This window comes from Panthera onca, chromosome F1 (assembly GCF_046562875.1).
Source record: "Panthera onca isolate mPanOnc1 chromosome F1, mPanOnc1 haplotype 2, whole genome shotgun sequence".
Lineage (NCBI taxonomy): Eukaryota > Metazoa > Chordata > Mammalia > Carnivora > Felidae > Panthera > Panthera onca.
In genome coordinates this window covers 43,551,892-43,568,280 of record NC_138355.1, presented here as the reverse complement: position 1 = coordinate 43,568,280, position 16,389 = coordinate 43,551,892, and the positions used below count along the sequence as shown (strand labels likewise).

General features: G+C 53.9%; 1 protein-coding gene across 1 annotated transcript in view; it reads right to left on the bottom strand.

Annotated features, from left to right (window-relative positions):
- The window catches only part of LGR6 (leucine rich repeat containing G protein-coupled receptor 6), a 120,674-nt gene that overhangs the window by 72,231 nt on the left and 32,054 nt on the right, over positions 1-16,389 (bottom strand). Inside the window, exon 4 of the mRNA XM_078441291.2 lies at positions 8,530-8,601. Coding sequence (XP_078297417.1) covers positions 8,530-8,601 — 72 coding nt within the window. The remainder of the gene's footprint in view (positions 1-8,529; positions 8,602-16,389) is intronic.

The window sequence follows — 16,389 nt, the reverse complement described above, 5'->3', positions numbered from 1 at the left end:
ATCATAGTAAGTGTTCAACAAACATTAACTACCAGGACGATTCTTATCATGCCCCTACTGGGCTTCACCTGGTTTTCATCATTTTCGTCAACTCCCGCTTTGCTTTCATACACTAATTTTATATCATGTTCACTTGCACTGACTTTCTGTCTTAGAAGCTTAAGACCACAGTGTATGGGAGGGGCAGGGTAAAGATGGGTGTCTGTGTGTGTGTGATATTCCCACAACAAACCACGAGCCACTGAAAGGCAGGCCCTTGTTTTAGGACTGGTCTCAGGAACTTTTCTACTATAGTTCTAGGCACTCAGCAAAGCCTAAATAAACAAACCAATGGATGGATGGACGGACGGACGGATGGATGGATGGATGGACGCCAGTGGTTGGTTATCCTCTTTCCTCTAGACATACCCGGAACCCAGGCCAGGGCTCTGCCCTGATGCCAGCTGCTCAGTGAGGGCATTAATACAGGAGGAAGGAAACTTGCCTCTGTCTTCTTTCCATGGGGGAAGGGGTCACCCACTTCTTGGCTCCACCTGGGGCCCACGTGCACCGAAACCACCTCTGAGTTATGTGCTCCCACACCGCCACTTGGGGTGCTCCTGCCTCTTTCAGATCTCTCAGGCCTAAGCCTGGGAGAGCTCCATGGGACTCAGGAGGCAGGAGGGTGAGGACACCCACAAGTCTGGGCTGAGGTGTTCCCCATGGGGCCAAGGCACCACACTGCTCCTGGGTGGCCCCGCTTGGGCCAACTCTATCCCAGACCAGCATTTACGGCCGAAAAAACCTCCACAGAATCCCAGGGCCCAGCCCACCACGGACACTCTCCTAGACTCTCCAGGAGCCAAATTACCCATGTTCAGAGCTTCATCATATGCAGGGGGCTGCCCGCGTGCCCGCCCACCCACCCACCTCAGAGAGGCCTCTGCCCCAGACGAATGTAGTAATCAACTCCCGGAACCTTGAGGAGATCCAAATACAGTAGCATATAATCACGGAGCCCGAAATAGCTGTGCCAGGGAGGCCATCTGCCATCTCGGTGCGTCTCTGGGGACCCCTCAGCTGGGCCCCACAGCATGGCTGGGCCTCAAGGCCCTTTCTGGCCGGCAGGCAAGTTGGGTGGCACTTCCAATATTCACTAGATCACCTGATGGGCTCAGGGGCAGCTTGGGGGCTTCTCCATGGCAGACTGGACGTCTTCAGAATGGGATCTGGATCAGCACTGCCCTGACCTCAGGGCCTTATTCTCCCCGCAGGCTGTCAGCCTTGGACCTTACTTTGCCAGATGCCCATGGGCTGGCCCATGGGCTACTGCTCCCTCTAAGCCCTCTGTTTTCATTCTGACTCAACCCTCAGCTCTTCACCCCATGCACTCTCCCATAGGATGCAGGCTCGCTCTCTCTTCTCCACTGTCCACCTTCCTCACTGTAGCCTGTTGAAGGGCGGCTCCCTAAAATGTAAGCCCATGTCCTAATTCCCAGAAGCTGTGAATGAGACCTTCCCTGGAGAAGAGGGTCTTTGCAGATGTAATTAAGGCTCTCAGGGTGAGATCATCTGGATTATGTGGGTGGGCCCTAAATCCAATGGCAAGTGTCCTGATAGGAGACCAGAGAGAGATGCAAAGAGAAGAGAAGGTCACGTGAAGATAGAAAGCAGAGATTGGATGATGCGGCCCCAAAGAATGCTAGACACCAAGAGAAGCTGGAAGCGACCCTGCTGACACCTTACCCTCAGACTTCTGGGCTCCGGAACTACGAGAGAATTAATTTCTGTTGTTTTAAGCCACCGAATTTGCTATGGCAGCCCAAGGAAACAAATATATCTCTTTTCTTCCGGATTGGTTCTTAATCTTCAATGCGCATGGAATCCCCTGGAGGACTCCTTCTCCATCTCCTTCTCCTCCTTCTCCTCCTCCTCCTCCTCCTCCTTCTTCTTCTTCAACAAGAGAGAGAAGGAGACACAGAATCCGAAGCAGGCTCCAGGCTCTGAGAGGTCAGCACAGAACCCGATGCGGGGCTCAAACCCACGAACCATGAGATCATGACCTGAGCTGAAGTCAGATGCTTAACCAACTGAGCCACCCAGGTGCCCTGGAGGACTTCTTAAAACACAGATTGCTGGTCCTTCTGGACCAAAGATTCTGATTCAGTAGGTCTGGGGTGGGGCCTGAGAATGTGCATTTCTAACAGGTTCCCACGTGATGCTGATGCTGCTGGTCCTGGGACGACACTTTGAGAGCCACTATTCTACAAGTTCTATTCATGACTGTGTTGGCCCATTCTCTCCCCCAAAAGCACCTTCCTCAACAACCCCCCTCCCCTAGTGATGGCCTCCTCCTTCCCAGGGTGCTGAGGAGAGCTGAGAAAATGCCTCCCTGAGGGAATTCTCCAGTCCTATGTGTAACTGGCTCTTTCTTTTGAAATCCCCCAGGCCTTCCACTGGGGCCTTTTAAAGATCTGCTTCAGCGAGGCTGTGAGTGGTAAGGTAAGTCATGGTCAGGCTCTACTACCCTCACCACAAGAAGACACTACTTAGTTCCATGCCGGACTCTAACTCTACCCCACTGGGGAATCTTGAGCAGAGCAATTTCCCTCTCAGGTGTGTCTGTAAAATGGGCCATAAATGCAGATGCAACTCCTTGCAAGGGTAACATAGAAAAAAACTGTTCCTCCTGAAAAGCTTCTAGAAAGATCTTTTTTTTTTAACGTTTGTTTATCTTGAGAGAGAGAGCATACGAGTGAGCAGGGAAAGGGCAAAAGGAGAGAGGGAGAGAGAGAGAATCCCAAGCAGGCTCTGTGCTGTCAGTGCAGAGCTCAATGTGGGGCTTGAACCCACAAACTGTGAGGTCATGACCTGAGCCCAGACCAAAAGCCAGACGCTTAACCAAGTGAGCCACCCAGGGGCCCCTAGAAAGATCTTAAGTCTCCACACAAGTAGATTGTTATTAGGCACAACCAGCCTCAGGCCCTCTCTCCAGGAGTCTGGGGGTTATGATCAAAGCCAAGGGTCTCTAGGGATCAATGCTGAAGCCAAATAATCAGCCCCAGTTTCCCCAGGCAACCAACACTCTCCCCTTGTTACGGGCTGAAGAGTAATGGATTTAGGAGGTGATTAGGATTCAGTAAGGTCATGCGGGTTGAGTCCTCGCAAATGGGATTAGTGCCCCAGAAGTGTCAAGAGAGAGCCTGTGTCCTGTCTCTGCTCTGCCAAACTTGAGGGTGGAAGAAGTCAGCTGTCTGCAACTCAGGGGAGGACCCTCACCCTCCTGCTCAACCGTGTTGGCAAGCTGATATCAAACTTCCAGCCTCCACAACTGTTAGAAATAAATTTCCACTGTTTACAGGCCACGCAGTCTATGGGGCTTTGTTAGAGCAGCCCAGACTGGGCTCCATTCAACCCTAGAACTCCCAGAGTAAGGACTGAAACAGCCCAATCCAGGCTTCCCGCTGCCCCCCCCCCCCCCGCAACAGCAGAGCGCACAACCCAAATCCAACCCTGGGAGCAGGTGCTCTGGAAACATCTTGGTCCCCAGAACGCCGGAGATGACCATTCCTGAAGGCTTGTCATCTGCTTGCTCAGCAGCCTCAGAACGGGTCTTGAGAGGCAGCCCAGAACCACAGTTATGCACGTAGATGCTGGGCCAGGCTGCCTGAGTTTTGCCCATGGCTCTGCTCTATACTCACTGCGAGAACATTCGTCAAGTCACATCACCCCCCTGTGCCTCAGTGGTCTGCTCATCTATGAAATGGGGTGATGAGACAGCTACGAGTAAGCATCCTGAAGGAGTGCCGTAAGGGGTAAGAGACGTAAGAAGTAGGAGCCCCTCACACATGCAAAGTGCCATCTAAGGGCTGGTTATTATCAGTTTGGCTGTGGTCGTCTGTCTGGGGGGGACAACTGTCCCTTGGAGGGCAGTCAGAGGTATGGAATGAGGGGGACCTGCTCAAAAGCCCCTTGTTTCACCTTTTCTAATCCTTGTCCTCACAGAACCTCTGGCACTGGCCAGAATGGTTTCACCGTCTTCTCCTGGAGAAGCTCAAGCCTTTCCTCCTCATTCCCCCTCACAGATTCCCAGGAGGCCAGAAGCGTTCAGAAGGATGCTCTCCATTTGCACAGAGAGAGAAACAGAGACCCGGAGAGAGGAAGCACACAGCAATCATAAGCGATGGAGAGACAGGGCCAGTAACCCCATTAGGACATTCTTGTATCTCTGGAGCATGACACCCTTCCTCTGGGGACACCTGTCTGCCAGTCACTTCATTTGACCCTCCCACTTTAAAGAGAGGGAACTTTAGGCTCAGAGAGGGGAGGAGAATTGCCAATGGCCTCGTTGCTTCTTAGTGACAGAGCCAGGACTTAAATCCAGGTCTCTGGATCCTAAAGCATCGTGTCTTAGAGGCAGTGTTTAAGAGATGGAGGTTAAGAATATGGTACTTTGGAATCTGTAGTGCAGTAGAATGCCAGCTCGGTGACATTCTAGCTGTGTGATCTTGGGCAAGTTGCTTAACTTCTCTGGACTCTAGTTGCCCCATCTATACAATGAGAATGATAGAAGCTACTTTATAGGGATTTCAGGATTATATGAGATATGAATGTGCTCAGCATTTTGAAGTGTGATAAGTGGGAGCCGCCCCTCCCTTCCCACATCACCCTGAGCCCAGCTGCCTTTCCATGCACACAGGCACGCCCCTACCCCCAGAGACGTCTGTCCACCTCTGACTTCTCCACCTCTTCCCCCTCCGAAGCAGGCAGCCAATGTGTTTTAGATTGGCTGGCTTGCGCTGAGAGGGTTGTGGTGGTTCTAACTTGGGTTTCAGTTTGGAGTCTGGCACTGCTCTTGATTAATTTCCCCAGCTCGGCACAATGTTGGCCAGTTTCATGTGGCTGTCCTTTGCAATTATGCATTTCTCCCCGTAGGGTGTCCAAGATTGGGCTGTTTTCCTGTTTTCTCCCCTTTATTCCTGCCACTGTGCTTTTCTGATTCTTCTCCAGGGACCCGCCAGCCTGCACTTCCTGGGCCCCGCCCCAGCCCAGTCCTGAGGTCTTTCTGGGCTGTTTTTCTGCTTTTCCATGCACTCTCCCCCTTGCCCTGCCTCACCCCCACTCAGTTTCTATTTTCCCCCAGGCTCCACTGGCTTCCCGTGGTTTCTCTTGGCCTTGGCTCAAGCCTGGCGTGACACATCTGGCATTGCCATCCTCTCCCTCCCACACTGGTTGGGGAAGAAGCAAGTGTATCCAGGGAGGTGGTATTGTGGGGCTGGGTCCTACCCACCCAGGTGCCAAGCCAAACAGCCCATGCACCATGTGCAACTGCTTACCTAGGGCCCTATCCCCTAACCTAACCCCACTCCTGACTAATCCAAACCCACTTTCTACTCCCCGGTATCTGGTTCTAGCTGGTAGAAAGCGAACCACGGGACGGAGCCTTCACTGTGGTTCCAGGAATGTCCACAAGAGTCTGTGCAGAGACCCTCCCTTTCGGAGGTGAGGAACAGCCCTTTCCAGGGACCTGAGCCCCTAGGTGCTCTGGGGAGGACGTACCACCTGGCATGGGCAGGGATGTGTCTCCTATATACTACCTCCCTGATCCACTGACTTCCTACAGGAAGGAGGAAATTTCTAGTTGTTGGTATCTGTCAGGAGGGAGGGAGGACCACCCAGTGACGGCCACCAAAAGTGACTTGCTTTCCTTGCAGCCATGATGGAAAGGGCACAGCCTTTGGAGCCTAACAACCCCGGGGGAGAGCCCTGCTTTTCCCACTCGCTAACTCTGACCTTGGAAGAGTCCGTGAGCCTCTATTTCTTCATCTGCCAACAGAGGTGGCCCATATTAAAGAGGAGGTTTGGTGAGAAGGAAATCGGATCACGTACATAAAACATGTCATGTAGCACTGACACATGGAGGGCCTCCCACAATTGTCATTTGTTCTCACCTTCTCCTTTCAACCTAGCCACGTGGGCTGGTTTTACTGTCTCTATCTGAGACAGAGGGGCCTGAATTAGTAGGACAGAGCCTCATTTAGAGGTCCCCAGCTTCCAACAGCTCAGGATATAACCCCTACAAATAGAACCTTCGAGTTGGGTTATGCACTCTCCCTCTTCTCCCCAGCGCACACACACACACACACACACACACACACTGATGTCGTACATGTAGAGATGTAGAGTGACCCCCTTCCAGTTTGTCTGAGATGCTTACTCACCTTACTCACAGGTACCTCAAATTCAGTAGGTCCACAAGGACCTCGGTGTCTCCCCTTTCCCTGTGCCCCTCCCCAGAGCGCTCATCCTCTGGGGTTCACGACTCACTCATATTCTCACTGTGCTCTTACTATGTGCCAGGCTCTCAGCGACCAGCCTCTCTGGCCACCCAGATGTGAAAGCCAGAGACACGGCTATCAAATGGATTCCTCCTCTCCTCCAACCCCCACTTCACATCTAGTCCATACTACTAGCAATAATAACTGTAGTAGTAGCAACAAAGGATACTGGTTGGTTTTTTTTAAATGTATATTAACTCATTTCCTCCTGGCCTATCGAGGTACAGAGACGCCACCTCCAATTTACTAACAAAGAAATGAGAACACAGAAGTTAACCCGCCCAAGGTCCTACAGGTGGTGAGCGAAGGAGCCGGCCCAGAACATCTGACTCTAGAGTCCATCAACGTCTTTTACCCCCACTACCCCTGCCTTTCTTCAGCTGCTATCGGGCACCCTTGGCTTACCAGCCCCTTCACTGGCTCCACACCTCCAGGCTGTCCTCCGTAACTGCTGCCAAAGTAATCTTTCGACGATGCAGACTCTATCGCCTTGCTCTCCTGCTAGAAATTCTTCTGTGGCTCACCAGTGGCCAAATCCTTCACAAGGTTCATGGCTACTGGTGAGGCATTACCTCTTGCTCATTCCAGATCTCTCTCCACCACTGCCCTCCCCCACCCCCGGCCTCCCAACACACACACAGTGCAGCCAAACTCACTGCCTTGTAGGGTCTCTAGAATTTACTTGGTTCCTTATCTTCGTGTCCTTGCATGTGCTGTTCTCTCTGCCTGGAATGTCCCTTCCTGACTCTTCACCTGGTTGATGCTTACTAATCCTTCAAGAGGCAAGTCAGGTTGCACACAGGCATCCCTCCATTTTTGGCTGCCCCTGCCTTGCTGGTGCCCTAAGTAAATGTTTAGTCTGCCCTCAGGTGTGGAGACCAAGCACAGGTTTTGCTGGCCTTTGATCTTCTGATGCTGGGCTGCCTGGCCCTGTTCAGGGGTGACCTAGATGGAGGGAGAAAAGGTGCCTGGGGCCAGGGGCCCAGCACTTATTGGGATGGAAGGTGGGAAGGTGAGAGAATGAGGGGAGGCAGGGGCGGGCCCATCAGGCAGCTGGGGGCACTGGGGTGCAGACACAGAAGCAGGAGGGTAGGGAATGTCCAGGGCAGGGGGAGGGGAGGGAAGCCCTGACTCTGGGTGGGTGTGGCACAGAGGGTTGGCCAGGGCCCCCACGGCTGGGCCCCTCTGTCTGTGGTGTAAGGGGGCCTGAATATGGGTTATGGGAAGGAAAGCCACCTTTCCCACCTCCTTTGTCCTTCCACCTGAGGACAATCAAGACAGTTTAGAGTTGTCTGACTCCTACACCCACGGACTGGGCAGGGACCATGACAGAACCCACAGGCCAAGGATGCCAGAGGCCTTCGTCCTGACAGTGCAGGTTCACTGTGCCTCAGTTTCCCTCATGGCTAGATGTTAGGCCCACTCCTGTCTCTCAATTATGATTTCTCCCCAAACATCTGTTTACTCTCCCATCAGATGTAGGATGTACTTGAAAATTCAGTTGGCTCAGCACGCACGTATTAGGCACCGGCTATGACCCAGGCCCTGCGACGTGCACTGTGTGAATAAAAGGCAGCACCTGGCCCAGAGGATCACAGCTGGCGGGCTTCAATCACTAGATAGCACCTGTTTCTGCTTCCGCCCTTGGACTCAGTCTTGCCTCCATGATGCCCCTACTGGGTGAGAAAGGAACTGCAGGGCTCCTTGAAGAGATGGCTCTGTCCTGGGTGGCCAGCGAGACTCTCAATGCAGTCCCACCCCCAAGTAGGGGAAATGGGTGTCTGAGCCCAGCCCTGCCCCCGAGCCCTGGGGGCTAGAGCAGTTTAGGTGGGGTGGGGGGAGAGAGCTCCTTCCTGACACTTCTTTGAGGCGGCAATCTCCAACCTCCGCCCCGGGGCTCCATGGCAGAAAGCCAGACACCCCAGGACCGCTGTCCCGGTGGCCCCACCTAGGGAGGCCCCATTCCCACAGTCCTCCGGTGGGGGCCTAGAGCCCTCCTTCCCGAATGCAAGAGTACACATACACACGCTGTCGACAACAAAACCCCCGAAAAAATCCAAAGCCTGGAGCAGCTTTCTGTCTGGAACATGGGGTGAGAACGGGGGGGGGGGGGGGGGGGCACAGAAAGGAGGGGAAGACGAGGCAGGGGGCCTGGGACTGTGAGTCAGGCCCCAGGAAGCTGGCGCCCCAGCCCAGCCCTCCAGTGACTCACAGAGACTGCAGGCTCCGCAGCTCCCACAGCGCCTCTGCGGGGATTCCTCCCAGCTGGTTGTTCTGCAGCATCCTGTAAGGGGAGGAAAGGGCTTGGAGGACCCACACAGCGTGCGCGGAGCTGGGGGATCCTCCCTGCACCCCTGACCCGTGCCACACCCCTCCCTCCTGCCCCAGCTGCCGTGCCCCAGAGTGCCCTGTGCCCTGCCCCGTTAGTCGGGTGTCAGAGGCTGCCGAGGCACTGCGGGCCATGCAGGGGGCTGGGAGGGTGTCTCAGGAGGGCTTCTGGGATGAGGCAGGGCTGAAGAGGACCTTGGAGAAGAAGCAGAGAAGACAGTTGGGGAAGCAGTGAGAGGCGGACGTCAGCACACTTGCAATTCTGTCACGATTTGCTCAGGAAGGACACTGGGAGATGTCCGCTTTCTCCCCAGGCATGTTTCCCTGTCTATGCACCTGGAAAACTGAAGATGTCTTTGGGGAAGGGGAGGATATGGATGAAGGCAAGACTCCCCCCCCCCCCCCAGGGTGGCAGGGGCCCAGGCAAATATATTTTTGTGGAATCCGTGTCTACAGAAACAATTTGAGGCGCCCCGGATCAGCATGTCAGCGGCAGGCTGCTCTTCTGGAACTGGTCTGGCTGCAGGTCCCTAGGACGACCCCATAGTTAAGAGTCCTGGAGCTCTTCTGGGCACCTGGGAAACCTCATGCACAGGGCAGAGGGTCAGGGAGCACGCAGAGGGGAGAAACGGAGGCCTGGGTTGTCCCTCTGGGTGGCACTGTTGACCCCAGCATTCCCCAGGCATCATAGCTGGCCTTCAAAGGTTTGAGCAAGGCACAGGGAATCTAAGACAGGGGGCGCTGAGCAAGGATCCTGCTTGCCTATATCTAAGGGAGGGAAAAAAAGCCCCTGGCAGTTGCCATCTGAACGCTCTTTACCTGTAGGCCTGGAGAGCTGGGCCCCAGAAATGAGGACGAGGGGGGCACATAGGGTGCAGGCGCTCTGGAGTCCAGGAAATAGGGGGGAATAAGGAAGGAAGCTACCGAGTGCCCCAGGCAGAGTGAGTGGGCCCTCCCCCAACCTGGGCTGTCCTCACAGCACCTTGCCCTGTGCCACCCGGGCCAGGCATGGCCCCAGAGACTAGGGCCGGGTGCCTCGGGAACCTGGAGCGAATGAGCATTCAGTGAGTCCTACTGCGTGCCAGTTATGTCACCCATCCTCCCATTTAGGTGACTTGTCAACCCATCTTTCAGAGGGGAAGGCTCAGAGGAGAGAGGCATCTTGCTCAGGATCGCTCAGGTACGATCACCGCGCTTCCGGAAAAGTAGCTCATTTCCTAAGCTTTAAGCCGAAAAACCGTAACAGCTAATGTGCCTGGTCGTAGAGCTTTGTATGTATTGACTCAAACTTATCCCACAGGGTTTGGTCCCAGAGTCCAAGCCCCTAACCATTATACACATGGCCTCTATCATGACGGCAGGGGACAGCAACAGCCAGAAAATACCGAGCGGTAAGATGATGCGCCTAAGTAGTTATCGATGCCTCCTCTGTGACTGTCCTGGTCAGAGCCACACCTGTTATCTCTCCTGAACTCCTTTTCTAGATACAGAAGAATCCCAAACATGCACCAAACCACAGCACCACAAGAACAATAGACCGTTGCCCTCGCTGTGGGCACGGCCTGGAGCCAGAGAAGAGCCCCTGAGGCAGGCAAAGCCAGGAAGGGGGAAGAAGAGAAGAGACAGACCCTGAGCACGGAGAACCGGGGGCTTGGGAGTGGGGTCCTCCCTGCCCCGAGGCTGGGTGAGTGTGGCTTGAAGAGAGGGCCAAGCAGGGCCCCTTCCTGCTCATACCCCGTGCTCCTGAAGGTCTCTTCGCCTCCACTGGCCCCTCCAACTAGATTCCACACAGCACAAGGTGGGACCTTTCCAATTACAGTGTTGCCTCAAAGGTAGAATTTAAACCTGTGCCTCCCGGGCTTCCTTACATTATAACAGTCACACTGCAGGCTTTGAAGTCCCACAGCCCTGGATTTGTGTCCTCAACGCTGCCTCTCTCCAGCTGTGTGATAGCTGCAAGCTACTACTTAAACTCTGCGGGCCTTAGTTTCCTCCTCTGTTAATTGGGGATAATGCTAATGACCGTGGGCACCGATTAAACGGATTAAACCAAATAACCCCTGGGGCGCCTGGGTGGCGCAGTCGGTTAAGCGTCCGACTTCGGCCAGGTCACGATCTCGCGGTCCGTGGGTTTGAGCCCCGCGTCAGGCTCTGGGCTGATGGCTCAGAGCCTGGAACCTGTTTCCGATTCTGTGTCTCCCTCTCTCTCTGCCCCTCCCCCGTTCATGTTCTGTCTCTCTCTGTCCCAAAAATAAATAAAAAACGTTGAAAAAAAAAAATTTAAAAAAAAAAAAGGTTTATTTATAAAAAAAAAAAAAAAAACAAAAACAAAACCAAATAACCCCTGTAGAGCACTTATTTCACACAAAGGAAGAGCTCAGTCACGTGTCAGCTGTTATTACTTTGATCAAATAGTTTTATCACGTACTAGATGACGTGAGTAGGTCACTTGCCCTCTCTGGGCCTCAATTTCCTCACCTTTCAAAGGAAGAGGCTACCAGACCGATGCGGAAAACCTCACTCAGTTACAATATTCAGTGCCCCAGGACACTTCCTGCCCTCTGCCCTGCTTAGTACTTCTTCCAGACATGTTGACCTCTGGCATCGCAAGAGTGGAAACTTAAAAAAATAAATAAGTAGGGGCGCCTGGGTGGCACAGTCGGTTAAGCGTCCGACTTCAGCCAGGTCACGATCTCGCGGTCCGTGAGTTCGAGCCCCGCGTCGGGCTCTGGGCTGATGGCTCGGAGCCTGGAGCCTGTTTCCGATTCTGTGTCTCCCTCTCTCTCTGCCCCTCCCCCGTTCATGCTCTGTCTCTCTCTGTCCCAAAAATAAATAAAAAACGTTGAAAAAAATTAAAATAAATAAATAAATAAATAAGTAAATAAATAAGTAAATAAAATAAGGAGTGGAAACTTCACTTGACTTGCCCTGATTCTCACCCAGAGGCCTCAGGATGCCTGGAGCAAGGATACAAGAGACATGATGGTTGGGCAAACAGGAAGGGACGCCCACCCCCTCCAGGGGCCCCAGAGGCTGCATCTAGCCCCTCTGCAGGCAGAACCGGGCCTCCCCTGAGCTTGGCAATGCATCTCTACCCCCATCACCCCCTCAGATCCCCCTGCCCTTTCCTCTGTCAAATCCCAGATCCAGAAAGATCTTGAAGTTCCCCGAATTGTACCTCCCTCCCAACCCAGATGCTGTAGCATCTTCACAGGGCACTTAATCACCCTTCCAAGTGCCAGGGAAATCGGTGCCTCTCCAGACGATTCATCCCATGCCAGGCAGTCTGGTCTGTGTGTCAAGAAAGTCTTCGCTTTCATGGAACCAAAACCCACTAAGCTGAAGGTCGCCATGGCGGCTGGCGGTTCTGCCGCTCTCTCCCTTGCTGTCCCTGGCCTCATTTCCCAGCCATCACCCCTCTACTGAACCACAAGTGGATTGTCAAAGCTGGAAGTACCTTTAGAAGGGAAGAGCCCTTTTGCTTTCCAAATGACGAGGCAGGGGCTATTTAGATGCGATGTTTACAGAAAATGGATTGTTCATAAAAACCAAATTCACACGGGCAAAAAAAAAGAAAACAAAAGTGACCTGCCCTCAGTTACAAAGCAAACTCATGGCAGCATCAGGCGTAGGGCCCATGTCCCATCTCCTAGGCCACTGCTTTCGGGAGCACGTTTCCCTGCTTCTCTCACTGGCCCTCGTTCTGTCTGGTGAGCCAGAGTCTGTCTAACGCACTGCGTCTCAACCCTGGTTGTGCATTAGAACCACCTGGGAAGCTTTTCCTAAATCCCAGTGTCCAGACCTCAGTGCAGCCCGATTACTCTCCGGGGCCGAATCTCTGGGTGAGGGGACATTAGGCATAAGTTTTGCAAGGGCGCCTCTAATGAACAATCATTAGTCTAGGGGAAGTCTAGCACTCAGACCGCTCCCTGGGTCACCTGGGAAGCACCACTGGGAAACATCTGTCTGGCCTGAGAGGCATTTGGGCACAGGAACCGTGAGTGTGAAGAGCTAGAAGGTTCCAGAGAGGCAATCCACCAGTGGGTTGACAAAGGTCCTTCCTTTGGTTCTGTCGAGGGGCCTTGGGGTCACTGGGGTGGGCAGGCAAGCTAGAGCCTGGGCTCTACTCACCCCCCCTCATCCAGTTTATATCCTCCCTCCCCTTTCTTATTTTTCAGGACTTCCACACAAGGTGTTTGTGTTTTAAGTTTCTGCAGGTAAACATGTTGGAAAATGTATTCCAGCATCCGCTTTTTAAAGGTAAGAAAACTGATGCCCAGGGAGAGGAAGTCTGAGTGTCCTCCATGGTACCCGTTCTGGAATCTGCTGCTCACGAGACCCACTTCCGGACATCCAGTCTTTTGACAGGACAAGGGCAGTAGGCCCCACCTGCTGGAGAAGAAAGGCTCAGAGGGTCTCCCTGGGTTCCTGGAGCCTCCAGCAGCCTTCTCCCGTGAGCCAAGGGGAAGGGTCCCCCAAAACAACTCACAGGTCTCTCCTCCCTAGGTCCGTTCGTTCATTTCATCAACACCAGTGGAGCCCCAATTCTGGGCCAGGCATGGCTGCTGTCCAGCCAGGAGAGTAAGCACAGTCAGCGTCAACTAAGACCGCTCACTACAGCATGGTGAGGGCAACACGAGAGGCCCTCAGGGGCGGGGCCTGAGAGGTACTCACTCCTCCCCAGCCCTCTGTGGCCTCAGGCCAGGGCTTCCTTTGGGATTGAGCCCGAGCTCCTGGAGGCAGCCCGATGCCCTTTTCCAGCCTCAATCTTTAACAACATGGCATGAGCCAAGAACCCCAAGCCACAGCCTCCCAGAGATCTGGGGGCTCAAACCAGGAGTAGAGAGTCTGGGGAAAATCTCTCGCCCAGCCTCTTGAGGGCATAGAGCGGAGGCAAGTCCTTGAACTGTCAAACCCCTCTGTTTCCCAGGTCTGGGTCTGTTGAGAAGCAACCGAGGCCCAACGGGAGTCTTTCTGGATGGCCCAGACCAGCCTAACATAGACAGGGGTGCAGGCCTCAGCAGCAAAGACACCAAGGTTCAAGCCTCACGCAGCTCTCTGGGAGGGGGGCAGCTGTGGGGGAAGAAACTTGTGAGGGAAGAGGCAGCTGGGGCACACACACACATAGACTCTCTCTCTCTCTCTCTCTCCTTTCCTCTCCCCCTCCCTCTTTCCTCTCTCTACCCCCCTCCCTCTCTCCCTCTCTTCTTCCCTCTTTCTCTCTCCCACCCTCTCTCTCTCTTCTTCTCTCTCTCCCTCCCTCCCGCCCTCACTCTTTCTCTCTCTCTCTCTCCCTTCCTCCCTCTCTATCTCCCTCTTTCTCTCCCTTTCTTCCTCTCTCCCCCTTCCTCTCTCCCTTCTCTCTCTCTCTCTTTCTGCCCCTTCTGCTTCCTCTGTATGAGGCAGAAGCCATTTAGGGCATGACAGCCTCCTAGGGGCCAGCTCCATACCCTGAGACTGTGGGTCAGGATACAGGAGCTCTGGCCTCAGCTGTGCCCTTACCCTGACAGGGCACACAGGGCAGGTGCCCTCAGGGGGGCAGTCGCTTTCCCACACACCTGCAGCAACAAAAACTGTGCTCCCCTCAGGACAGCTCAGATGCAGGAGCAGGGTCTGGGCCTTCATAACTCTACAGGACACACATGCCCCCATACAGTCTTTTTATTATTATTTTTTTAAATGTTTTTATTTATTTTTGAGACAGAGAGAGCATGAGCAGGGGAGGGGCAGAGAGAGAGGGAGACACAGAATCTGAAGCAGGCTCCAGGCTCTGAGTTGTCAGCACGGAGCCCGACGCGGGGCCCGAACTCACCGACCGTGAGATCGTGACCCGAGCTGAAGTCGGACGCTCAACCGACTGAGCCACCCAGGTGCCCCTGCCCACGTATAGTCTTGAGAAAAGGATTGAGGCTGGAAATTCCCGCAGCGCTGGTTCTCTCAGTGCCAGCCTGGTGACCAGAGCCTGTGGGGTTGAAGAGTTGGAAAGCCAGCAGAGGAAGGAGAAGATCCAAGAGTAATACCTCCAGGTCAGGCGTGGGGCTGCGGTGGGAAGGACAGAGGGAGGCGTCTGCCAGAGTCACTTAAGAGAAGACCAGAGAGGGAGCCCCCCTTCCCTTTTTCGTCCTTTGCTTTTGAGAACAAGGAGGCAGAGTGTCCCGCAGGGAGAGTCAGGCCTCAGAGAAAGGAAGACGCAGTTCGGGTAAGAGTCCCAGACCCAGAGAAGACAGGGCAGCAGCTAAAGTGACAGTCTCCTGGGACAAAAAGGGATTATTCTGCTGATGGTGGGCTTTACGGCTCTAGTTTTCTTACGGGTCTGGAAATGGAAGGACACTGCAGCAAAAGAAACAACAGGAGACATCAGAAAGTACTTCCTGCCCAGATGCACGAAGAATCCCCTGCTGTGAAGCACTCGGGTCAGAGAATAAGCTCCCAAGACCACCCAACTCATCTCTAAAGTAGAGAACTCTGCAGTCAAAGTCCTGACACAAAAGTTTGGGGGGACCAGGTGGGTCTTCAAGGAGGAGGCAACATGGGGGTCAATGGCAGAGCGGGGTGTGGGAGGTCTGGCTGTCCTGGGCTCCAACCAGCAGCCTCTCCTGGCCGCCCAGCTCACTGAGCCAAGGGCGCCAGTTTGCAGAAAGGGGGCGGGAGTCTTGCGGTTTCTCCAAGGCTTTGATTTATTGCCTAATGCAGGCAAAGAAGAAAGAGCAGGCTCATCTCTAAGCCGGAGACTTAGGAACGGGACAGGAGTCTCACATCTTCTGAAGGCCCAGCAAACAGAGCCCGCTCTCTAATCCTGGCTGCAGGTCTGAGCCTGCCACTGGGCACAGACACGCCACCAAGCAGGCTGCTTGCGCTGTGCGTCTGGTTCAGGATGCCTCCCCATACCCCCCGGGCAGCAATGTTGATGGGGATCAAGACAGACTGAAAGGAGGAGCAGGAAGAAGGAGAAGTGAGGGGCGGGGCACAGAGAGGCGGAGGGAGGGAGGGAGAGCAAGGTCTGAGACAGAGAAGAGGAAGGCCGCAGTGACAAGGAGACTGAGGCTGGGGAGAGACGCTGGAGGACCCAAGGGCATCGCAGAGGGTGAGGGAAGGACAAGCCTGGAGTCAGAGACTCAGAGGCGGATCCAGAGAGAGGCTAAAGGCCAGAGGTGTCAGAGACCAACAACATGAAAAAGAAGAAAGTGCTTAGGGGCGCCTGGGTGGCTCAGTCGGTTAAGCCTCTGACTTCAGCTCAGGTCGTGATCTTGCAGTTTGTGAGTTTGAGCCCCGGGTCAGGCTCTGTGCTGACAGCTCGGAGCCTGGAGCCTGCTTCAGATTCTGTGTCTCCCTCTCTCTCTGCTCCTCCCCACTTGTGCTCTGTCTCTCTCAAAAATAACAAATAAGCATTAAAAAAAAATAAAAAAAAAAAAAGAAGAAAGTGCTTAGCCATGGACCATGGACTGTTTGTTGATCATCGAAAAGCCTGAAGCCATAGGCCAAGGGGCGGGGCCATTACTAGCCCATAAACAACAAATTAGAAAAGATATTCTTTTCTAGATGGATATGGCCCCAACCCAGGCACAGGACGTATTTAAGCCCCCTTCTTACCCATTCAGCCAGATGCTCTTGTGCAGGCAACAGCCTGCTCAACCGTACAAAGAAGATCCGTAGGTCAAGTGAGGGCCGAGGGAGTAGCAGCACTGGGGAATGGCTCACCAGTATGGGAAAGCTCCAAGTGCTCATTCTACTACTCCAGGATCAA